Raw genomic sequence first — 26437 nt, forward strand, 5'->3', positions numbered from 1 at the left:
GAAACTGTCGGAGGATGTTGACAAACTTGCTAGGGCATCCAAACCGGAGCAGGATGTCCCACAGTTGGTCTCTCTGCACAGTGTCGAAGGCTTTGGAAAGGTTGACAAAAGCCATAAACAGGTCTTGATGTTGCTCCCTGCACTTTTCCTGAAGTTGCCGGGCTGTGAAGACCATGTTGACTGTATTCCTGTTCTTTCTAAAGCCACACTGTGATTCTGGGAGCAATGACTCTGTGATGTTGTTGAGTAGCCTCTGCAGCAACACCTTGGCCAGGACCTTACCAGCAACAGCAAGGAGTGATATACCCCTGTGGTTGCCACAGATGGTCTTGTCACCTTTGTTCTTATATATGGTGACAATTTTGGCATCACTCCATTGCTGTGGGATGTTTTCATCAGCCCATACTTTAATGATGTGTTGATGTAGCGCTCTTGTACAGAGGTAACCACCCGGTTTAAGCAGTTCCGCAGGGATATTGTCCATGCCAGGAGACTTGTTGTTCTTCAGAGAGCGGACGGCTGACAGAACCTCCAGGAAGGTCGGGGGTTGGTTAAGGTTGTCAATCGGTGGAAGTTCAGGCAGTTGATCCAGGATGGTGTGGTCTGCTTCAGAGTCCTGATTTAAGCAGGGTATTAAAATGTTCAGCCCACCTTTCCAGTACACTGCTCTGGTCTTTTAGGACTCTGAGCCCATCTGCGGTTTTCAGGGAAGTGATGCAGTGGTTTGTTGGGCCGTAGATAGATTTGACTGCATTGTAAAAGTTATGCATATAATTTCTATCAGCGAAAGACTGGATTTCCTGTGCCTTCTCTGTCCACCACTTGTTTTGCATTGTCCGTAGGGTCCTTTGCACTTCACGCCTCGCCCTCTACCATTGCTGTCTGGCGGTGTTTGATGAGGGTTTTTTCAGGGTTGCCTGGTGTGCTTTGTGCATGGCGTTCTGTGAGTTACGGATGGTGTCTGAGTTATTGTCAAACCAGTCCTGGTGGTTTTTGGTGTTATAGCCGATTGAGTGGGCTGCTGCTTCATGAAGGGCTGAGCTGATAGTGGTCCACTGCTGGTCTGTGTCATTCCCTCCACTCAAGATGAGTTCAAGCTCTTCAGGTTTTTCAGCCAGGGAGCATCGAAACTCATTTCCTGTGCCGGTATCTTCCAGACCGGCACAGCCTAAGCATCTCCCACTGGCCCTACGTTTTCGCATGGGGGGGCGTACGCTCATGTGGACTTTGGCCATGATCATCCGGTGGTCTGTCCAGCATTCTGCACCTCTCATGGCCCGGCACATGAGAACGTCTTTGATGTCACAACGTCTCACGATGACATAGTCAATCAGGTGCCAATGTTTAGAGCGTGGGTGCATCCATGATGTTTTGTATTTGGTCTTTTGCTGGAAGATGGTGTTGGTTATGGTCAGGTTGTGCTCAGTGCAGAGAGTAAGTAATCTCATGCCATTTGAGTTAGCCTGACCAATACCATGCCTGCCAAGCACTCCTTTCCATATCCTGTCACTCTGCCCCACACGAGCATTGAAGTCCCCAAGGAGGAGGATCTTGTCGGCCTTGGGGATCCGGTGGAGAGCCTCATCCAGTGACTGATTAACCTCGGTGTCGGATGGCAGTGTTGGCGCATACACATTAAGAAGTGTAGCAAAGCGGTTCTTCGCCAGGGGGATACGGAGGGTCATCAGTCTTTCAATGATGCACACAGGTGTTTCAGTGAGTCTTGGTAGCAGTGTGTTCTTGATGGCCAGTCCCACACCGTGCAGATGTTGTCCACCTGGGGGGTAGCCTTTCCAGAAGAAGGTGTGACCGGACCCTTACTCTATTAGCGACCCTTCATCAAGGAGCCTGGTCTCGCTAAGTGCGGCGATGTCGATGTTGTAACGCCTCAGCTCAGCCGCAATCAGTGTTGTTCTTCTGTGAGGTCTTTCGGTCCTGACATAGGAGTCCAGGAGATTTCTTACGTTCCATGTTGCCAGTTTTTTTTTTTTTTTTTCTTCTTCTGTTTCGACCGCAGAAGTGGAATGACCCGACAGGTGCGGTATCCTGTCCAGGTGTGTGTTGAGTGGGCATTTTTTAGGCCACCTTTTCTAGGCCCCTCCTCAGATTGAGGTGAGCAGTGTGGTCCCTAAATAGGGGCTGCTCAGTCACACACGGTGCTGCCGAGATCAGCTGCTACTCAGTCCCAGCTGATAGCGACCAATACCCTGTGCCGCTGACGTGCAGGGCCCTGACTAGAAGCTCCCAGTCTATTCAAACCTGCTCCCATCGCCAGTTGCCCCATCGCCGCCAGATGTGGATCCAGAGTATAGACAGAGGTGGATACCTGCGCAAAGAGATTATTTAGAGTGCCATTGGAGGCGCGCTATCCCCAGTAGCACTATCTTCGCCATGGTGAGGTAAAGCAGAGGGCAGCATGCAGCATGCACTAACTACAAGCACTTCTACACTACTGCACTAGACGCTTCACACACACCCTGTGTGAAGATCACACACACACACACACACACACACACACACACTGACTGATTCTTTCTCCTCCCCATCATGACAATACTGGATGTTTTTCCAGTGTTTTTTGGTTTTTGTTAGCGAGGGATTGGGAACATAGTCATGAAGTAAAGAATGCAATGAATGAATGAATGAATGAATAGATGGAAGGAAAGAAGGGATGGATGTAGGGATGGGTATCGTTTGGGTTTTTTCCGATACCGGTGCTAAACCGATACTTTTAAAACGATACCGGTGCCTAAACGGTGCCTGAACCGATACTTTTTTTATGAGCATATTTGCCTTTGGAGTCAAAAATGTATTATTTTGTTTGCATTTATTTCATAAAATTTCACCATTTTATGATTTGTTTATACCTATCTTTTCTATCTTGTTTATAGTTTATCTTGTTACTTGAACACACTGAGTACGAGAAAATGTGTACTGCCCCTTTAAGAGACTACCGTAGGTTTTTAGCTGTCATCTCCGTTTATTTTTCAGTCTTCAGTTGCTGATCTGCTGTTGACTCTTGCCTTCTCTCCCCTCTTTTCACGCAATTGTTTTGTTGCATTTGCTGCACTTCGCGATGTTTTAATCTTTTTGTGCGAAATACAGCCACACTTTTGACCGTTTACCTTTCTGTATTTTCTCTGTTAAAAGGTTGATGGCTAGTTCTGTTTGTGCTTGCTCTTTGAATTGCTGCCTGCTCTTCACTGTCATAAGACTGTTGCTATGAAAACACCAATGAGCGTGAGCGACACAGGACAAAGTTTACATTGGGAGCTGGGGCAGTTTTACATGTGCCCCACGGAATCTGCCTAGCGACCGTGTTCAATTGGCTCAGGCACCGAAATGAAGCACCGAAATCTGCGTTGCATTTCGGTCCGGGTAGGTACCGGTTGTATTGGAACCGGTTCCATATTGGTACCGGTTCTCGGTACCCAAGCCTAGATGGATGGATGGATTAAGAGGGGCAGTGTTATCATCAGGCATGAAGAGACAAAGACAGACATAAACAAGCAGGATGGTTCACGCTGCGGAGCTTTTTTCTGTGAAATGTTTTAGTATATTGATTTACGTCCTGGTTGAGACAGACTAGACAGTAAACATTTTTTTGGTGTGTGTGTGTGTGTGTGTGTGTGTGTGTGTTGTTTATGTTTTTAGTCTCATGGTGCAAGCTTCAACAGCATGGCTTAAAGATGAGAGGAATATGGTATCACTTTCACTGTTTGTTGTTACTTGTGTCTCTGTATGTCTCACAGTGTTTGAATATGTGTTTTGTTTATGTCCTGTATAGGGCTGAACGATTAATTGCATTTGCTATATAATCCCGTTCAACGCAACGTTCGCGATTTAAACGGTGGTCTAAAAAAAAAAAAATGCCTTGTGTTTATTCTTACAATGACTTTATTTAAATTACTTAAATGCACAGTCGCAAAGCCACCGATTTGTTGTTCTTGATTCTTGTTCTTGTTAGGAAAAAAAATAGGATAAAATAAATATTAAATCGCAATCGCAATATTGGGGGGAGGAAAAAAATCGCAATTAGATTATTTTCCCAAATCGTTCAGCCCTAGTCCTGTAATAGGTCAAATATGCTCTCCCATTATAAGAAATAGATTTTAAAACTGAGGGAAAATTCAGTTAATGGATTGTATGGGTGCGGGGGATCTCACAACTGTCACGCCATGCCCTTTGGTAATCCTGTCTTAATTAGAACCACAGCCATATTGACCTCTCTAGCACTTTCTATTTGTACCTGTGTGTGTGCGTGTTTGTGTGTGTGTGTGTGAGAGTGTGCTACTGGGCACTAGAAGGGTCCAGATAATTTGCTACTAAAAATGCATCTGGCCAAACAACACACACACACACACACACACACACACACACTTTCTCTGTTTCTCTCTCTGTCACAAACACACACACACACACAAACACACACAGTGACGCAGAGCTGAGCCATAAAAGCGTCAGCATGCTTCTCTGAAGATTAAAAAGCGCCCGTGTTTTCATGGAGATCTGTTGTCATGGTGAAGAGAATGTGTGCCATCCGTGTATCCCAGGTGCCCTATCTTCCGCACACACACACACACACACACACACACACACACACACACTCTTCTCTCTCGTTGTCTGTTACATTGTACACCCACTCATGCAAACACAAAGCACACAAATATCTTACAGTCTACATACATAGAATCAGCTGTCCAGTATTTCTGCTAGCTGTTGAATTAAAGACTTGACGGACAACATGTCTGCTGAGAATGCTTGATAGACAACATATCTGCCAAGATTAGAATGCTCGACAGACAACATGTCTGCTAAGATAAGAATGCTTGACAGACAACATGTCTTCCAAGATAAGCTTGCTTGACCGACATCATATCTGCCAAGATAAGAATGCTTGATCGACATCATATCTGCCAAGATAAGAATGCTTGACCGACATCATATCTGCCAAGATAACAATGCTTGACAGGCGACATATCTGCCAAGATATGAATGCTTGACACACAACATATCTGCCAAGATAAGAACGCTTCACACACATCATATCTGCCAAGATAACAATGCTTGACAGGCGACATATCTGCCAAGATAAGAATGCTTGACACACATCATATCTGCTAAGATAAGAATGCTTGACCGACATCATATCTGCCAAGATAACAATGCTTGACCGACATCATATCTGCCAAGATAAGAATGCTTGAGCAACAACATGTCTGCTAAGATAAGAATGCTTGACAGGCGACATATCTGCTAAGATAAGAACGCTTGACACACAACATATCTGCTAAGATAAGAACGCTTCTACAAAATATGTAACGTCTCGTTAACCTGCAAATGAAGCATTAACAGGGCAAAAGACAAAAGACTTTTTCCCTCGAGGGTGCACTTGGGCAAAGTCCTGATTTGTGATTTCAGCAAGCTATACAAGTTGCAGCAGAACACTTCGTTGCAGTGAAACAAAAGAGAAAATAAAAATGTTACTAATTGGTGGTCTATAGTTAAGGCTAGATTTTCACACTGTACAGGCTTTTTCCTCACAGGTGCTGAAGAACAGCCTAATCAGTTCCCTGTGGTTGATGAAGACTCCATTTGGCTTGTTGGCTTATAGTAATAAAAATAATAATAATAATAATAGTAGTATAATAGTCACAGCTCATTAATCAGTCAAATTCCTTTGAGGATGCCATCATTCTTCGTCAACCCAAAATGTAAATGATGTTTCTGTTTGAAACATAGATACTATTACTGTGTTACTGTAATGACTGGTACATTTTACCTGTCAAAGTCAATTAAAAACAGTTGTTTTCAGGCACGTTGCTGTCATGCAAGAAAGAAGTCTTAGCTGAAATCCTTCTACTGTCACACACACTGACATACAAACATGTTTAGGTGCTTACACACACTATTTTTGTGAACTCCTTTGTCACACCCACTCACTTAATAACACTTATCAAGCAGGGGCTTTGTTGCTGGAAATGTTGTGGTCATGACGTGATCATCATGGTGTACGTGTGTGTGTTGGGGGTTGGGGGGAGTTGCACATTAAAATATTCACAACCTCTGAATCATCTACCTTATCACAATGAGTCTATCTGTGTGTGTGGGTGTGTGTGTGCATGCACATGTGCGTGCATGTCCGATGGATTTAGGTGTGTAGAGGGAGGTGATTAATTATTCTGTGTGATTTGTGTTTTTGTGTAGAAACGGATAATGGTGTGTGTTTAGGGGGATTTTCCCAAGTGCGAGAGAGAAATATGACATGAATTGTTCTGTATGAGTGTATGTGTATGTTTGTATGAGCGTGTGTGTATGTTTGTATGAGCGCGTGTGTCTTTGTAAAAATAAGTGATCAGTGTCAGTGGTTCTGTGTGTATGTTGACAGACATGATGAAGCCTTGTACACTACCAAAAGTTTTAGAAATTTTTTCCAGTTTGTATTGAAATTTACACAGTTGAATGTCTCTGGAAAGAAAAAAAACAGCGGAGATAAAAGAAAAACAAAGTAGCCCCCTTCTGCAGATATAAGAGCTAAACACAGGCCTGGAGGTATGTTTTGGGTCATTGTCCTGCAGTAGGATGAACCCCTGACCATCTAACCCTAGAGCAGAGGGTATTGCATGGTGCTGCAAAATGCTGCGATAGCCCTTTTGGTTCAGGCTGCCAGTCACTTTGTGCTAGTGGCCGACTCTGGATCCAGCAGAAGAGCCCCAGACCATTGCGGTACAAAAACCCTGCGTGATGAACCGAACATTTCAAATTTGGACTCATCGGTCCATAGAACCCTCTTCCAGTCTTCAGTAGTCCACTGCTGGAGCTAAATGGCCCAGTCTGTCTGCCTTTGTTTTTTCGCCATTATGAAAGCAACATGCTGCTTCCTGCAGTGCAGGTTTGTATGTAATGAACAAAAGTCTAGGAATTGTTTGCATCAATTTCAAGGCTCAAGTTACTTCCATTACTTCTTACTACTACCCTGAAAAGGCCTTTTTTTGATAATTATTTACTATAACTTTTTTAGAGTACTTTATAGTACTAACTTTATAATTTTTAACTTTATAATTTTGAGAGTTTTCCAGTTCTGGCGGGTTTTTTTTTTTCTTTAATCTCTTCAATAAATCTGGACATGTGGGTGTTCTAAAACTTTTGACCACTAGTGTGTGTGTGTGTATATATTTATATATATATTAGTGCTGTCAGTTTAACGCGTTATTAACAGCGTTAATGCAAACCCATTTTAACGCGGTCATTTTTTTTATCGCGAGATTAACGCGAGTTTTTTTTTTTTTTTATTTTTAGATTAACATTCTTTTTGGCCTCGCAAACTGTGTAGTAGGCTAACGTTACGATTTGAGTGAATGGTGAGCGCGATACGGCGAAATGGATGATAAAAAGCTTCTGAATGGAAAGTTTACTTTTAAAAGTTGTGTTGTGCAAAAGAAGCGAGCCTCACTGTTGTCTGAAAATGTCAACAGGCAGCTGGCTGAAAGTGGCTTACCTTTTATTGGTAATCTAACTGTTACTGGTTCAATGTTTCTGAAATAAGAGGCCTGACTGCTATGTTCCCAGCAAACTTGAAAAAAAGTTGACTGCACTATAGGCTGAGTCCTTGTTTACCTGGAATGTGCACTTTATAATTTTATTTTGTACCGCCCTGTTTGGCAATATTGGTTTTCAATAAAATAAAACATTTGCATAAAGCAAGCCAATCAACTTTTCCATGTTGATAAGGGCAATAAAATCTAAATAAAATGATGGAAAAAATAAATAAACGAAGGGACATTTAGAATAGATAAAAAAAATTGCGATTAGTCGCGAATAATTTTTAGTTAACTATGACATAAATGCGATTAAATATTTTAATCATTTGACAGCACTAATATATATATATGTGTGTGTGTGTGTGTGTCCTTTCCTGTGTATTTGTGTAGAGAGAGGTGAAGCAGAATTCTGTGAGTGCGCCCTGAGGTTCAGATTGAGTTACAGACAAATCTGGCTCTTACAGAAACACACACACACACACACAGATTATGAGCTTTTGTGTTTTAGATTTCTGGCATGGTTGCATTCTTTGAAGTGTGTGTGTGTGTGTGTGTGTGAGTATATTTGTGTGTGTTTGTGTGTGTGTGTGTGTGTGTGTGCGTATGCGTGCGTGCGTGCGTATGCATGCGCGTGTGTGTGTGCGCGTTTGTGTGTGTGTGTGTGTGTGTGTGTGTGTGTGTGTGCGAGCGTGTGTGTGTGTTTCTGTAAGTGCTCGTGCTCCAGCTCACGTGTCACACACACACAGACATGTGTCTCTACCCGCAAGCCAGGCCAGCAGGATTGATCGCCACGGTAACTGAAAAATCCGCAACTGATAAAATATTTAAACATGATTATCAGCCCGCTCTCAACACAGCTACCTCTTAGCACTTCATTTTGCGTTGTGTGTGTGTGTGTGTGTGTTTGTTTGTTTGTTTTGGGCATATGTGTAGTGTATGTGTGTGTTTGTTATTATTGTGTGGATAGGTGTGTGTGTGTATGTGTGTCTCTCTTTCTGTCTGCATATGCATGTTTATACATATGTGTGTTTATAATCTGTTTGTGTCCTTTATTGTATTGTGTATGTGTTTTATGTTAAGTGAGAAAAAAATGAGTTGTGGTTCCTTAAGATAAGATCTGATCCACCTGTTGTTGTTGTTGTTGGTGGTGTGTGTGTGTGTGTGTGTGTGTGTGTGTGTGTGTGTGTGTGTGTGTGTGTGTGTGTGTGTGTGTGTGTGTGTGTGTGTGTGTTTCTTTCTCTCTCTCTCTGTGGTTGTGTGCTCGTTATTTCTGTGCAAAGATATGTTAGTCACTGCATGTGTGTAAAGTTGTGTTTTTGAGCACCCATCTATGAATTGTCACATTTAAGTGGCAGCAGAGAAATGAATGTTCATTGGACATAATCAATATTGCAGGATTGGAAATTAAATGGCTTGGTTTAGAGGTGTGTGTGTGTGTGTGTGTGTGTGTGTGTGTGTGTGTGTGTGTCTTTGAGCCTTGTCCCAGACCACGAAAGAAAATGCTGATGGCTAGCTGTTATGTAACTGTGTATATAAACTTTACATACGTGTGTGTATTTGTGCGTGCACACAAGCCTGTGTGTGTGTGTGTGTGTGTGTGTGTGTGTGTGTGTGTGTGTGTGTGTGTGTGTGTGTGTGTGTGTGTGTGTGAGCGAGCGTGTGTAAGCGAGCGTGGGTAAGCCTATGTGTTTGTGCGAGCATGTGTGTCTGTTTCCCTGCTCAAAGCGCTGAGTGATGCATTTCAACAAAGACCTTGAGTTGTCAGAAGTTCGCCAGAAGGGTCACCTTTTAAAGCTCTCAACTCTCAAACATTCTGTTTGTTGCTTTGGACGTTTGTATTCATAGTGACTTATAGTCAGACTTCTTTTTTTTTTAAGATTTATTCATGGGCTTTTTAGCCTTTAGTTGGATAGGACAGTGAAGTATTTGGACAGGAGGTGGGGAGAGGATCGGGAAACGACAGCAGGCCGGAATCGAACCTGTGTCCCCGCGGGCATTGTAGCCCGTAAATGGGGGGCTTATTGGCTCGCCCCACAGTGCCCCCCAGCTTGCAATTTCTAATGGGAGATGGGAGAGAAGCTTTTTTTCCCCTCAAAACCACACAGTGGAGTACTGCGGTTGATGCTGCGGTATATATCGTGAGTTCCCACTGAAGAAAGTTCACGCAGGTAGACTTGCCAACTCAACCCTCTCATCCTTGAGAAGACTTCACATGGTGAGGAAGACTAGACGCAGTAGCACAGCCTGCAAGGACGTTTAGATCTTTATTATTTTCAAACAAGGCCTCCTTATCTACAGTGTGATGTGCAGCAGATTGTGGGACTTGGGACTGTGTGATGCTTGGTACCGTTAGCTGACTATGCAAAGTAAAGACAGAGGTCCTGCCCACTGACTCGCTCAACAGCAAGAGGTACTTCATGTGCTGTAGCTCTATTCAGGAGCCAGACCTTTGACCTTTGGAAAGGGTGAAACCCTGGGGTCTCAGATGATGTTGGCCTCTGCTGGCAAAGCTTGAACTTGAAGAAGTGCTTCAGATGACCTCTGACCTTTTAAACCTTTGCCCTTTTCTAGGAGACTCAAGCTCAGCCAATGAAAGAGCCATATGGACTTAACCTCACAGAGCCCCTGGCTGACGAGGACCTGCTCATCTACCACAGGTAGGTGTCTGTGTCTCTGTCTGTCTGTCTGTGTTTGTGTGTGTCTTTGTGCATATTTCTCTCTCTCTCCCTCTTTTTTTTCTGTGTGTGTGTGTGTGTGTGCTTGCGTGTGTGCATGCGTACATGCAAAAGATTGCATTTTCCATCAACACAGGATGGAGAATTTTAATAAACACAGAAACACAAGTCTCATTGGTGTGTGTGTGTGTGTGTGTGTGTGAGAGTACGTGTATATGCGTGTTTGCACATTATAACTGAATGTACACAGGTTGTCAGGAGACAATATTGGACTGCTTTCTCACACTCTTTGTGCAATTGCCTTTGAGGCAGAGACAGAACCCTTTAACCAGTCCCGTTTCAAACGTCTTGTTCTCTAGTAATTGAGACAGACACTAGAAGTGCTAGAAGATGCTGTCTTCTGTGGCACCTGTGTTGTATAAGTCTCAATAAGACAAAGAAATGCCTTTGATGGGATTTCAGAGATAATGGTTTGTTTTGTGTATATAAAATGTGACAAAACAGATGTTTCACACCCAAGTAGTTTTTCCTCTTAACACAGTTTGCTATTTTGACATAGTCCTCTCATCATCTTCATCGTCCTCTCATCTTCTTCGTCCTCTCATCATCATCTTGGCAACCTGTTGACATCAGCTACATGCTAGCGGAACTTTTGCTGTGTTTGTCAGCCCTATTCCAAGACGCACGTGCATGAAATAATGTGTGTTAAAGTATGTGAAATAATGTGTGTTAAAGTCGCTTAAAATAACACTTTAAATGATGTGTGTGTTTGTGTGTGTGGTGCGTGCTTTAGGTTTGCTCATTTGGGTCAAAATCAGCACAAGGTGGAGAGATCGGATCATCCAGCTGAATACAGAAACCCAGCCCATATCCTAAACCTGTGAGTACAGCCACGCACACGCACACGCACACCCACACCCACACCCACACACACACACTTGAACGAACAAATCATCAGTAGAGCTGTCATGGTAAAAAGTGACCGGGTGCCAAAAAGAGCCCGGGTGATGTAATATTGGCTTTCAAACGACTCTTGAGTGACAGTTGCTATACCAACGATAGTATTACGTAACCCGGGCACTTTTTGGTCAGTCTCAAGAGTCGTTCGAAAGCCATCAGCTACTTGTTAGTCACTTAATATTGTGCCTAAAACTATTAAGTATTCCGTTTTAGCTACACCTGCCGGTATCCTGTACATCCTGTACATCAACATTTGCAGTCAATACTACTTTTTGAATCGCTATATATTGTGGCTAAACTATTTTTTACCCGGTAAATAAAGTGTTCCATTTTAGCCGTTTACATCATCATTTGCATTTCAATTGAAATTGTTTAGAGTAGAAATTCGTTTTTATAAAAAGGAGAAAATATACTGATATACGGTGCTTGTTTATCTACCGTTTTAGCAAGCCAGCCAGTTCATTTGCTAACATCTTAAATAATATACGGTGCTTGTTCATCTACCTTTTTACCAGGCCAGCCAGTTAATTTGCTCACATCTTAAATAATATACGGTACGGTGCTTGTTCATATACCTTTTTAAAGCAAGGTAGCCAGTTAATTTAATAACATCTTAAATAATATATGGTGCTTGTTCATCTACCTTTTTAGCAAGCCAGCCAGTTAATTTGCTAACATCTTAAATAATATACAGTGCTTGTTCATCTACCTTTTTAGCAAGCCAGCCAGTTAATTTGGTAACATCTTAAATAATTTAAGATCTACCATTGTTTGTTGATATATGCCTATTTAGAAATACTTGGGAGAGTTCATAGTAGCTTGCTAGCTATACACTAAGCAAAATAATGTGCCCCAGCTAACAGAGGAATTGCTAATCGCTAACGAGATGCTAGCAGCGAAACCGGTTGAAATTTACTTACTTTGACACTATAACAAACTTGTGAGTCAACAACTTTCCTAACACAGTCAAACATCAAGCACATGGTTGTTTTGCTTGGTTTATTGCAGGTAAAATACAGGCAAGCTGGTCTCAGGTAGCGAAGTATAATGCGAGATGCTCTGGGGTAAATCGCGTTATTGAGGTAGTCTGACTTCCAAAAAGACCCCGGGGTGACGTAATGCTAACGTTGGTATAGCAACTGTCACTCAAGAGTCGTTCGAAAGCCAATATTACATCACCTGGGCTCTTTTTGGCACCCGGTCACTTTTTACCATGCCAGAGCCTTTCTTACTTTTTCCCTGTATCCTTTCCAGTTAAATGCATACACATAGACACGCACGCACGCACACATACACACATACACACATACACACGATACACACACACACACACACACACACACACGCACACACACACGCACACACACACACACACATGCACACACACACATACACATGCACACATACACACACACACACACGCGCACACACACATACACACACATACACATGCATACACGCACACACACACACACACACACGCACACTAGGGGCTGAAACACACCAAACGCGTTTTTAAAAACGGGACGCTAGCAAATGCATTGTTTCCTATGGTGCGGCGCGCCTTGCGTGTGGGCCTTTTCTCCACCACGCGTTGCGTCTTTCCCAGGCAGGTTGCGCACGCAGCTCCGCTTCCTAGACGCCGGGCAAAACAGCCTGGTGCCCCTGCGGCTGTTTTGCCCGGCGTCTAGGAAGCGGAGCTGCGTGCACAACCTGCCTGGGCCGAGTGTGACATTGATGAGCGGTGCGCCTCTGCGCCTTGCCCTGAAAAGTTGAGAATATTTCAACTTTTAAGCGCACCTAAAAAGCGCTAGAAAGACGCAACGCGTGGCGGAGAAAAGGCCCACACGCAAGGCGCGCCGTACCATAGGAAACAATGCATTTGCTAGCGTCCCGTTTTTAAAAACGCGTTTGGTGTGTTTCGGCCCTAGGGCTTGCACACTCGTGTAATCGAGCAGCTACATCCGTTCTCAGGTTTCTGTATTTACATCAAGTACTCGTGTGTGTAAGAACTTAAAATAGGTCAGTTTCTAAATATTGTTCATTGTCAGTATTGACTACATTTGTCATACTGCTTTGTTTGGAGTCAGGGGTGAAGCAGGTATTTGAGGGAGTTGAGAGCAGAGGAGACGAGTCGATGAGTGTAAGAAATGCGTTACCTTTCCGGTGCCATCCAAAGTACTCCGTTCCAAACTCGTCTGTCTCCATGAAATTATTTGCAGACACCGCACTGTAACCCCTCCCAATGATCTCAAGTTTAACACTTACTTTCGTGCACACTCAGGGCCTCATTTACTAACATTTGCGAGCGCAGCGTAATCAGCGCCTTTGCCAAACCGCATATAGCGCACGGTGTGTTTCCGCATTTTGCGTAGTATTTATCAAACAAGAACCTCGTCGCCTAATCAGCGCCTAACCCCGCCCATTAGTGTTAATAGCGCGCCGCTAAAATAGGGAAGAAAGGGCCTGGTGTTCCTGCCACCATGGATGATGAATTAGAATTAGAATTTTAGCTTTTGGTTCACGAGGTTACAGCAAACTTAGACCCCATCCACACTAAATATAGAAACGCATAAATATTTCTCGGTTTAGCCCTTCTGTCCACACTAAAACGGCGTATTCTGACACTGAAAACGATGCTTTTCAAAAAATCTTTGCTTTTTAAGGGTTGAACAGGACCGTATAGGTGCCTTTCCTTTCTGTTCAGTGCAGGTGGCTTAAATTCTGTGATTGTTATTTCATCCTTTTTACACCGTGATGCCAGCGTTACTTCTCCAACATTCCATATAATCTTAGGAAGGGGACTTGGTTGCCATGGCACTGGGGGTAGCTTGCGCTCGAGAGGCTATAACGTCAAAATAAACATGGAAGGTGAAATGAATATGCTGCTCTGTCTCTACAATTTACTTAGTTTAGTTAGTGTACTTCAGGAACAAGTTATTTTCCTGAATAGATACGCGCATCTTCTACGCAGAAGGCGACGACTGTACTCGGTGTGCTTGAACGATGGGAATAGGGAAAGAATACGGTTCTGGGTAAGATCTGGCAGAACAGCTAGCTGGTGGGACCATTTTTTTATATGCCTATATTAAATGATATATCAAATATAAACATTTAAACAAATAACATTTCTGATGTATTTTTTTTTTTATTATTAATTGTGTCAAATTTCTCGCACGCACATTTCTCGCACGCACAGTTTTCATTTAGCAGCTGATTTGCCATGCTAAAACACCTCTTGTTTCGTTACTAATACATAAATAGGCGCACTTTACGCATCTCCTCCCATCTCTTTGCGACGAACACCCACTTTCCCTTATACCCTCCCAGCAGCGGGCAATCTGCGTTTTTACTCAAGTGCGCCACCTTTGTAAATCCGGTTTTATGTCTTAACCCGCTATTTGCGCAGAAATTATGCCCGAAATGGGCGCAATTCTGTTAGTACACATACACACGCACACATACACACGATACACATACACACATACACATGCACACACATACACATGCATACATGCACACATACACACACTCACACTCACACACTGAACAAATACTGAGGCACCTGCTCTGCTCTGAGAAAAGACTAAAAGGGGGCAGCTTTGCCTCAGAGAAGATAAAACACCAGCAAAGTGAAACCGATTTAAAAGAACACAACACAACCAAACAAAATGAAACAAAACAACCAAATAAGACAACCAAACAAAATTAACCAAAACAGTCCACAGTGCAGAGACAAGAGATGAGGAAGTCAGAAAATAGACATATGACTCCAGAATCACTAGAGTCTCGTGTGTGTGTCTGGGTGTTTGTGTGTGTGTTTGTGTGTGTGTGTGTGTGTGTGTGTGTGTGTGTGTGTGTGTGTGTGTGTGTGTGTGTCAGAGATAATCTAGTATGTGTTGGCCGACAGCTGCAGCCCCTTTGGGTTCTTCCATAATACAAATATCTGACAAATATCTTCTTTCTATAGAATATCTTTCCTGCTTGGAATAAAACCTATACAGTCACCTATACATGCACAGATGTGCACACACACACACACACACACACACACACACTCAAAACATCAATGGAGTGTGTATTCTCTGCCTTTTTTTGCTTCTGTATCTGTTCCTCCTGTGCTAATGCATCTCTGTGGGAGGGAGGGATGGAGAGAGAGGGAGAGGGGGAGGGGGTTGTTTGGTGATCTAACTTTCTATTAAATCTCCTGAGTCTCAGGTCAGTGGCCTTCCATGGGGTAATGACGTCATACACAGCTCAACGTGTGTGTGTGTGTGTGTGTGTGTGTGTGTGTGTGTGTGTGTGTGTGTGGGGGTGTACACACGTGAGACTCATATTAGGGGCCTCAAATGACAGACCTTTACTAGCTTTGCGTGTGTGTGCCATTGTGTGAATCTAATGCTCAGAACTCTGTGTGTGTGATATTAGTAGCCTTGGATGACCAGCCTACAAGAATATTTTATGTGTGTGTGTGTTTCATTATGTATAGAACATGAAAGGGTGACTGTATGTGGCTTTATGACACATATGTGATACCAGGAACCACTCATGGCAAGGTTACAAGACGAGCGTGTGTGTCACATGCATGTTTGTGAATGGATGCTTACGTGTGTGTGCGTGTTGTGAGAAGGTGAACTGACTCGCGTTACCCCACAAGAGCAGGAGAGAGACTTGGACTCACACACACACACACACACACACACACACACACACACTCCCGGTATATCCATGTATTTTGCTAGCCACCCTAGCCCTCACATACACCCTCACATACTTCTTTGTAAATTGTTAACCGAGTGAGTTGGCGCAAGTGCAGGTGCTGACATTATGTGGTTGCAACGCAGTTGTCCTGCAGTACAGCAGAAAACACTTAAAAAACTGTTTCTTAAATATTTTTTAACGGTCACTGTTCACTCCGTTTATTACGATTACCATCCATGGCATGTAGTGCAGTACCAACTATGTCATGTCTCATTTACTCCCTGTTTCCATACACAACCCTGGATAATACATGCATACAGTTACTCACACTCTCACACAGCACTCCTGCTGCTCATATGCGGAAGCTCGTCTTTACAGGCGGTTCCATTAACCAATCAGAAACTCTCTTACCCACCCTGGCCCCATCCCACATCTCCCCAACTGTGTGGAGGGGCGTGTGACAGAAATCAAGGGGGGGCTGATGTTCAATACATGACCACCTGTATGTCTGGGTGACCACATGTGTAGGGTTTGGTCAGTGTGTGTGCCTGAGCGTGTGTGTGAGCGTGGTATTAAAAGGTGTGATCAGTTTTATTTAATACCGTTGTCCCTGCAGCATTTATTTCCTCTTCCTCCTTTGTATCGGTCCAGCGGTGCTGCTCTTGCTCATCCTTCCTCTCAGCCATTCAGCAGACAGGGTGGATGTGAGGGGGCGCTGCTCTCCGATTAGCCAACGGAGATTACTGACAGCGTGTTGTGAAAGGTCAGACCTGGGCGGAACATGGATGTCTTTGTCACACCCTTAAAGGAGGATATCTGTTTATACAGACACGCACGCACGCACGCACGCACGCACGCACGCACGCACGCACGCACGCACGCACGCACGCACGCACGCACGCACGCACGCACGCACGCACGCACGCACGCACGCACGCACGCACGCACGCACGCACGCACGCACGCACGCACGCACGCACGCACACACACACACACACACACACACACACACACACACACACACACACACACACACACACACACACACACACACACACACACACACACACACACACACACACACACACACACACACACACACACACACACAAACACACACCAAATGTCAAATGCTATCAGAGCAGGGGCGTCCCTCTATCTTCAACTGTCTCTTGAAGACTCCTCTCTTCCTGAGAGCTCCTGCTTTCCTAACTCCTTTAGCACCCTTACATGCGCCGCCTCATGTACCTCACACTTACTGTGCACTTCCTTACCTGGTCTCCTTGTACTTTGTCATCGTGAGTAGATTCAGCACTTAGTGTTTAGGGTCTCACTTAGAAGTGGCTTTGGATCAAATTAATCCAAATGAGTAAATGTACACGCATAAAGGCATACACAGAAATGTACATAAACACATACCTAAAAACAAACAAACATTCTCAGTGACACACAGACTCACACACTTTGAGCTGATATAAAACATTCTGTTTTGTGTCGCCGGAGTGTGATATTGCGAAGGGATGCGTGAGATCTTATTGGCTGAAGCCTCGTCCAGACCCCACACCCAGCTTACAAAACAGGAAAAGAATGAATTCAGTGAAAGAAAAAGATGAAAAGACGAAAGAAGAGAAATCAGATATCCGTGGTGGTAAAAGACCTCAGTTGTGTCTATATTATATTTTTTTTAGATAGACTGATTTTGACAAAAGAGTTCAAGTCAGCACTTTCAGTAGGTGCTGACATGGCATTAAGCCACATGTGCTTCTTTACTTACTTCTGCTGTGGTGAGCTGTGATTGGTGTGAGAGAGTGTGTACGTGTCTGTGTGGGTTAGTTAAGATGATAGACCTTCAGACCCAGTCATACCCTGTAATGTCATACAGCAGCCTCTGTCTTCCACTTCTAAATTAGGGCAACCCTGAGAACCTACACACGTACACACACACTCATACACAGACACACGCAGAAAAACAAACAAACGCTATCCAATGCACCCACGGTCTGCAATTTGTCCCTCTTAAACTACAAGTCTGACCCTCAAAACCTCTGCATGTGTGGGTGGTGTGTGTATGTGTGTGTATGTATGAGTATCTACCTCTGTGTCTGTGTGTGTGGGGGGGGGGGGGACACGTATTCATTATGCCATTGTAAGCATGGACGGTGACCAGAAATAAGTGCTTTTGTGCAGCACTGCTGTAACGGTCATTTAACCTATGCTCGGCACGTGTACAGGCCAGCTGGGGCATACTGTGTGTGTGTGTGTGTGTGTGTGTGTGCACTCACATGTTTGTGTGTTCATTGAAATAGCTTCTCACTTTTTACCCAGGTCATCTGTTATGCTCCATTTCCAACACCATTTCAGCAGGAGTTTAAGTGTGTGTGTGTGTGTGTGTGTGTGTGTGTGTGTGTGTGTGTGTGTGTGTGTGTGTGTGTGTGTGTGTGACTATCCGTGTGACTATCCATTTTATATTTCAGTCAGATTTGACAAGTGTGCACACTGACACTGTGTGTGTGTGTGTGTGTGTGTGTGTGTGTGTGTGTGTGTGTGTGTGTGAGAGTTATCTCCATCAGCAAATATGCATGAAGGGTTGCATGCTAGTCTAATGAAATGGTAAACTGGAGACCAGCTCATTGACAATGCCCAGTGTGACTTTATAGTCTATGAGGACTGAACAGAGACAGATTCTTCGAGCTGTGTAATTAAAAACCCAAATGGACTTCCTTGTGTTTGTGTGTGTGTGTGTGTTTGTGTGTGTGTGTGTTTCAGAGTTGTGTCTCCCTCAGCAAATATGCATGAAAAGGTTGCATGCTAGCCTAATGAAATACTAGACTGGAGATCAGCTCATTGCCACAGTGCCATAGAGGCTCAAATGGTTGAAAACGGTAAAAAAAATGTGGATTTATTTGCGTGTCAGACACCAGTGGGCGTCGGCCTTTAGAGCGGATTGGGTAATATAAACCCAAATGGACACCTCGTGTGTGTGTGTGTCACACTCTTTTAAAGCTTACAGCTACAACCTGCATGTAGAGGGGAATATAACTTGAGCCCACTCATATTGATCTTTTTCTCAGCTTGGTACCACATCCACGGTCCCTAACTCAGCAGGAAGGGAAGGAGATAGGGAGAGTTTAGCTCAAGCGCCAGACCTGGCTGATAGCAGCGTTAAGGTTTTCCCAAGGTTTTCCCTTTGCCTATGGGTTACTGTTAGGAAATGTACCGGCCCTTTCCTTCCCTTCCCATTAGAGTGAGTGAGGCTGAATAACAGACCAAGTGTGTGGGACACTGAGAGAATGAGCCTCTCTTTGGATGATCACTGCATCAGGGTCCTGACACACCAGTAGAGGTTCACAGTGTGTTTGTGTGGGCGATGGGGAAAAACTAAATAATAATAGAAATATATTATGATTGCTAAAATTCAGAACTCTGGAGTCACTTCTAAATGGAAGATTGGTCAATGTAGAAGGAGATGTGGAATGAGCCTTTGGATTAGTCAGCATCAGAGAGAGAGAGAGAGAGAATTTTTTTGAATTTTATAAAAAACTTTTTATTAGGTAAACAGCATTGCAAACAGTGTTTTACACATTATTCAAAAGGAAACAAAACATCAAAAACAAAATCATCATCATCATCATCAACTGAGCACACAGCTTTTTCACAGCACCACTGTGCAACAAAAATATCCAAGTCATTCATTGCTTTGTAGAAACAAAAACCGAGTGAGACTCTCGACATCAGCAGATTCCTTAAAACAGGTACCACATGACAAAAATGAAACAATGCTCAATTACTCCCAACACATGGGCAAACAATAATTCATCATTTAGCACAGGGCAACATTTAAATTATTCAGTTTTAAAAAAGTCGTACAAAATAAATCGCTAACACCATTTAAATGTAGAGAGCCACACTTGATGGTGTTACACATACTGAAAAAACTAAGTAGACTTTATTTTTCCACGCAACTTTTTTCTCAACTTGCTCATTATTTTCCGGAGACGAAATACCTCCGTATCCTCAAACACACCCTCCCTTATCCACCAGGCAGCGTCGCTAATAAACTGCGAGCAGTCTGGAAAATGCAGTTCAACCTCCACGTTCCGCATCCCCTTCGTGACGTGTAGGAAACTATTAATGCTATCTGCAGTATATTTCCTATCTTCGCTGGAGAGCTTTACATCTCCCTGCGAACAATCGGACCAGTTTGAATCCATGGATTCGCAATCGCTAACATTTGCGTGTTCATCTTTCTTTATTTTAGTCACGTTAATCTCCGGGCCCATTTTTCTGGTCTATGTCGATAGCCTCCACCACATCCACTGACGTTTGAGGGACTGTCAGTGTCTGTATTGAAGGCCCCTTCTTATTTCCAGGTTCACATGATCCAGCCGCAGCTAGCTCTTCTGCGACAAATATAGCGACAGCAGGCTCCATCACCACCGACTCACCCGCCACGGCTTCGGGGCCAAGCACAATCAGAAAATCCCCTTCAAGTCCGCTTCCCTCGGTCCCATCCACCGAGGGTTCTACCTCAGTGACTGGGGGAACGACTGTGGAGGACTCATTGGTTTTAGCTGGAGTTTTCTCCTTTTCAGTGTTGGCATTTTTGCCAGGACAATAGCGACCAATGTGTCCAGCTCCACCGCAACTGAAACATTTCAACGCAGTGTCTGACGTTGCATACACCACATAATCGAACCCTTCCACCCTTAGCTTCAGTGTTAGCTCAATCTCCTCCATGCCACTATTTAGGACCATGTACACTTGTCTTCTAAACGACACTAAATGTCGAAGAAGGGGCGATTTACATCCCAGAGGGATTTTTCGAAAATGTGAAACCAGCTGGCCATGCCTTTGCAACTCTTTAGCAATAAGCTCATCTTGGCGGGGGTACTGAGTGGGAGGACTGGAGTGAGGGAATCATTGAGTACTATACCCTGCACAATTACCTGATTAGCCTTATCAATTGTGCTGAGAAACAGCACAACCGCATTGTTCATTCGTGAAGCCGACTTCACGTTTTCGTGACCAATAATTTCACCAACCGCTAAACTACAATCTTCTACACTCGCGCTGCACTCAACTTTCACTCCGTGCCTCCGAGTTAGTTTTTCAAATTCCATGCTTCCCGCGGCGGCCATACTCCCAGCAAAAGCCGGTTGCAGACTCCACGGGCAAACAATCCGTGATATTTACAACACCAAACTAAACCAAAACCCAGTAATTGTAAAACTAAGTGCATGCACACATAAACAACAAGTACATATAAACAACACACAAAGTTAGAAAAGTTAGAATTAGACTCACACACGCGTTCAGCCGCTCAGTCACTCACTCACGCATGAGAGAGAGAGAGAGAGAGAGAGAGCTGCCCCACTCCTCCTCTTGATCTGTCATGTTCCGGACTCGTTCTGTGGTGCCGACCAGCCAACAGAGTGAGGGGAAACTCTGAGCTGTAAATGAGAGACCGACAGTGGACCTGCTATCTGACTCACTGTGTGTGTGAGTAACACTCATCAATACTAGCGATGCCCATCTCTTCTTCTTGATAATGAATGTCCTGGACTCCAGTTGACAGCGTCAGGGGATGAGGCGTGTACTGGAGGCTGAGCTATTGGTCCTGAGGTCTGACTCCAGGCCGCTTGTGCGTGTGTGTGTGTGTGAGATGCTTAGTACTGCCAGCTATGACTCCAGACTCCTCCTCATCTTGATAGTTGAGAGTCCTTCATAGGTGACCAGTCGAACAACTCAGGGGAAACTCTGAGGTGTAAATGAGAGGCTGTGTGTGTGTGTGTGTGTGTGTGTGTGTGTGTGTGTGTGTGTGTGTGTGTGTGTGTGTGTGTGTGTGTGTGAGAGTGTGTGAGGGGGAGAGAGATGTTGGCTCTGAGCAGATCCTCACAAAGAGGACGTACTCCCTGTGTCAGCCACCCACCCACTCCAATACTAGAAGCTGTGGGTCTTAACAGGCACTGTGTGTGTGTGTGTGTGTGTGTGTGTGTGTGTGAGTGTGAGTGTGACCCTGGTAGGATTTGTCACTTCCGTGCCATTGGCTCTCTTCACAGCTCTCTCCCAAAAAGGGAAATTGAGCAGAGCTGCACATGAAGATGAAGAGTAATTTTTAGCCTCTCTTCTCTCTGTTTATGTCTGTGCTTCCATTCATCTATAATCAAATTAACCTTGTGAGTGTGTCTCTGTGTGTGTGTGTGTGTGTGTGTGTGTGTGTGTGTGTGTGTGTGTGTGTGTGTGTGTGTGCGTGCACTCTTCCCACAGAGCCCCGGTGTCTTACATCTCTGGTGACAGCATCTACGAGGTGTGTGTGCCGCACGTGTGTGCGGAGAGTCGGGAGCTGTTTGAAGCGCACGTCCAGGTCGGCCACGGAGCCATCAGGAGTTTGTGCAGAGAAGACATGCTCATGTACCGGGAGTACATCAAGAACCGCTATATGTAACACACACACACAAACCTCATCTAACAAAAGCACATCAAGAACCGCTATATGTAACACACACAACTCATATACCGGGAATACATCAAAAACCACTACACCCGCGCACACACACACACACACACACACACACACACACACACACACACACACACACACACACACCATACTCCCAGACACTCTCTTTCATAAATAGATGCTTTGACATTTATTTTGAATCCTCGTACTGCCAGAGGATCTGAAGACTATGGTGCATTCTATTTAACACCCCACATTTACTTCAAGCATGCCTCAAAACCCCCTTTTTAAAAGTATGTGTGCGTGTGTGTGATGGAGAGACAGACAGAAAGAGATGGGGAGAGTGGAAGAGATGAATGAACCAGCTTCAAAAACTAGGCCTTTTTAAGATCCATTAACAGAAGCATGGGATACATTTAATGGGCATTCATCCATTTACATTTACATTTAGTCATTTAGCAGACGCTTTTATCCAAAGCGACTTACATATGTGCGACTTACAATGTATACACATTTTACATTTACACTGATGGCACACTGCACATCAGGAGCAATTAGGGGTTCAGTGTCTTGCTCAAGGACGCTTCGACAGGGAATCGAACTAGCAACCTTCTGATTACTAAACGACTTCTCTACCTACTGTACCACTGTCGCCCCTCATCCAGTACCAGACATTCCGACATTCCAGACGGTGGGCGTTGTGTTAGTTCCTGGAGTTTAGTCAGCGCTGCACATAGTCTCTGGACTGACTGGGCCACAACACCCACCTCCCAGGCTCTTAACACTCAATGCGCAAAGATGCTTTGTAATGCTGCAGTGCATTGTAATGCAGACAAAAGGTATTTTGTTTTTAAGAAAAAGGTGTGTTTATTTGTATTTTTTGTTGCCTAGTTTCCTGTTCAGTTTAAGATCTCGTTTACAAATTAGTGAATCTGTATTTAAATGTATTATTATGGTTTTTTTTTTGTTTTTTTTAAAGTTTTATACATTTTTATGATTCAAATCAAGTGCATCATATCAGGGGATTCTTTTTTTTTTGCTTCATACTTGAAGCTTATTAAACCATCTCCGCATAAACTCTTGCCTTGTTTTACATTTTTACTATTATTCTGTTCCATAGTCATTAGGTCATTATTTCAATGTTAATACCATATTTATTAAAGTTCATTTTGATCAAACAACTTTTGCTCTGTGTCATATATTTATCATTGTAGCACATTTCTCTCCCTGTCGCTCTCTCTGTCCCTTTCTCTCTCTTTCTTTCTTTCTTTCTTTTTCTCTCTCTCTCTCTTTAACTACGCTCTTCTACTGTATTAGGGGTGCTGTGATGCATTTGCTGTAATGTACTGATAGATAATGCTGATCTAACCCTCACCCTGATAGCGCTCTCCATGTCTCCCTCTCTCTCTCTCTCTCTCTCTCCCTCAATCCCCCCCTCTCTCTCTCCCTCAATCCCCCCCCCTCTCTCTCTCTCTCTCCTACCCCACCCCCATCCTCTGAGTGCAGTAAAGTGCAGGTGACCCTGGTTGCTAGGATATCAGTGGTTGAACAGTGACCAGTGGGTGGAAGGTGCTTTCATGCTGTGGATGGCTCAAAGAGAACACACACACACACCAACTCTCTTTATCTCTCTCTATCACACACACACTCACACACACACACACACACACACACACTCAATCTCACACAAACAAATTCAATACAGACTCATGTAGCCACAACACAGTTGAAGGTAAATGCACACACAGACACACGCACAGAAACACACGCACACGCACAGACCAACAGTGTGTTTGTAAGCAGGTCCTGGCCATGTGCATGTGGACTTGGCCCGGCTCTGAGACAGATCTGGTTTACAGGGAACTTCTACTTGTGTAGGCCTTTGATCTGATCTGGTTTACAGTGCACTGCTTTCTGAGCAGGCCTTTGATCTGATCTGGTTTACAGTGCACTGCTATCTGTGTAGGCCTTTGATTTGCTCAGTTGTGCCTCTATTGTAAAAGTTGTCCTGGAGACCATGACCTATGGGACTGAGATGTTGATGATGGTCTTTGTTAATGTGGCAATAAATAGGGTTTTATGAAATGCGTAGTCAGCGTTCATGAAGCATTAATTACATTCATTTATTACACTGTCACTCAGTGTGGTACTGTGAGGGAGGGCCTTTACAGATCGCAGGTGCAAAATGCAGCGCGTGTTGCGGCTCTCTGCCGCCTGTGGTGCGTTGTTGTATCCTGCTGCTCAGGATCTATGGTTGGGCAGTTGTTATATTGGTTGGCTTAGGTTGTTGGGTATGAGTACTAACATGTGACAGTGAGAGGATTGGCCGCTGTGGGAAGTCCTCAACCAATAGCACAAGGAATTGAACATCTTTTCCTTTGTATAACATTAAAAAAAGCGTATGTGTGTCATTTTCCATCCCAAGCGTGAGGTGGCAGATGTATTTTGTAGTTTCCTTAACTATCAGCCACTCTTCTTATGTCATAGGACTGACAGAACCGTGTCATAAACATGTTATAGCATGTCATGTACATCATGACCGCTAATGTCCAGTGACTTTATAATCTCATGTTGTTATTATGGATTACTATTATTACTATTATGGGTAAGTATGGGCAACATACATCATGGGACACTGATATTATAACTATTTTATGATGTATATTAGTCTTACGAAGCAGGATTAAGTCTTACCCAGTGTTAATGTCATGTCTCTACTACCCAGCAATTAGTCTGCTGAATCCCTGCGCACACACACACACACACACACACACACTATATTATACAACACCACACAGAGTCTGCCTTTAAAAATCGGCAATGAATAAAGCATACAAGCTGTCAGACAGGTAAACAGGCTTTAATGTAAGTCTCTAGTTATCTCTCTCTGTGTGTGTGCGTGTGTTTCTGTCTGTCTGTCTGTCTTCTATCTCAGGTTACAACTCGTGGGTTCTAGACCTCCATCGTGCTTGGAGGGAAAAAAAGTGAAAGAAAAGCCCGGACTGAACCGATCCCAGGTAGAAACCGTACGTACTGGGAAAAGGACATCTGGAGTGCTATAAACTCATACACAGGTAACACACACAAGCACACATACACACATAATGGTTGCTGTATTAGCCTAACAGTTGCATTTCGGTCACTTTATAGCCTTTCAAAGTGACTTTTTGAAGGGTCACAGAGACAGCACAATACAAAGTACGCCATGCACCATGGAAACACATTACTGTCGCTTATTTACAGCATCCTCACACAGTGCGCGCATCCACACGTGCGAGCGAATGATTAGGCCTTCATGGGGCCATAACAGTCGCTGCTAAGCACCTGCCGTTGCGGCCGGTGGATGACCCAAAGGCCGGTGGATGACCCAAAGCCAGGACTTTTTTTGTGGGATTGCGCAACCCAGCAAATGCAGCATCACGCTGAATATTCAAAGGTGCATGGTGTCCGTTTTCGCCAAATGAAATCGGATGGTGCTGGTTCACGGATTCTACATTTGTTTATCGATGTTTTTTAACCTCTGCGTTTAAATGTATTTGTGTTTTATGCATTCACTATCAATATTGAGCCATAGTCCCTCTCTCTCTCTCTCTCTCTCTCTCTCTCTCTCTGTGTGTGTGTGTGTGTGTGTGTGTGTGTGTGTGTGTGTTTCTATACACATGTTAACCAGCTTACATCTCAGCAGTGGAGACAGTGGTCGTAATTATGAGTGTTTGACAAGCACTGTGGCTTTTCTGTCGCACACTTAAAGAGTAAATTAATATATTGAACATAAATTAACATATTGTTGTTCTGCACTTCTGTATGTTTGGCGATGAAACAGAATCAGTTTTCTCCCTTCTAATCCTTGTGGGCTTCAATAACTGTTTGGGTTTCTCGTAAAAACAACTGTTGGACATATTCTCCCGCATGTGTTTCGATCACATGTGATCCCTCTCTCCCACCCCTGTGTGTGTGTATGTCTGTCTCCTCTCTCTAAGAGAGAGAGAGAGAGAGAAAGCGAGAGGTCTAGTGACGTCAGTGGTGTTTAATAGCGGTCCTCGCGGACCCTGCATACATCAGTCATCCTCATCTTGTCGCGCCTCACGTTTTCTTGCCCA

General features: G+C 44.0%; 1 protein-coding gene across 2 annotated transcripts in view; it reads left to right on the forward strand.

The window, feature by feature from the left end:
* The window catches only part of fig4a (FIG4 phosphoinositide 5-phosphatase a), a 78505-nt gene extending 55734 nt beyond the window's left edge, over positions 1 to 22771 (forward strand). For both annotated transcript variants that reach the window (XM_031582064.2, XM_031582065.2), the window contains exons 22-24: positions 10113 to 10198; positions 11010 to 11096; positions 22145 to 22771. In XM_031582064.2, coding sequence (XP_031437924.1) covers positions 10113 to 10198; positions 11010 to 11096; positions 22145 to 22322 — 351 coding nt within the window. In that variant the 3' untranslated portion in view covers positions 22323 to 22771. The remainder of the gene's footprint in view (positions 1 to 10112; positions 10199 to 11009; positions 11097 to 22144) is intronic.
* The last annotated feature ends 3666 nt before the right edge of the window (positions 22772 to 26437 follow it).

Source organism: Clupea harengus, chromosome 15 (assembly GCF_900700415.2).
Source record: "Clupea harengus chromosome 15, Ch_v2.0.2, whole genome shotgun sequence".
NCBI classification, from domain to species: domain Eukaryota; kingdom Metazoa; phylum Chordata; class Actinopteri; order Clupeiformes; family Clupeidae; genus Clupea; species Clupea harengus.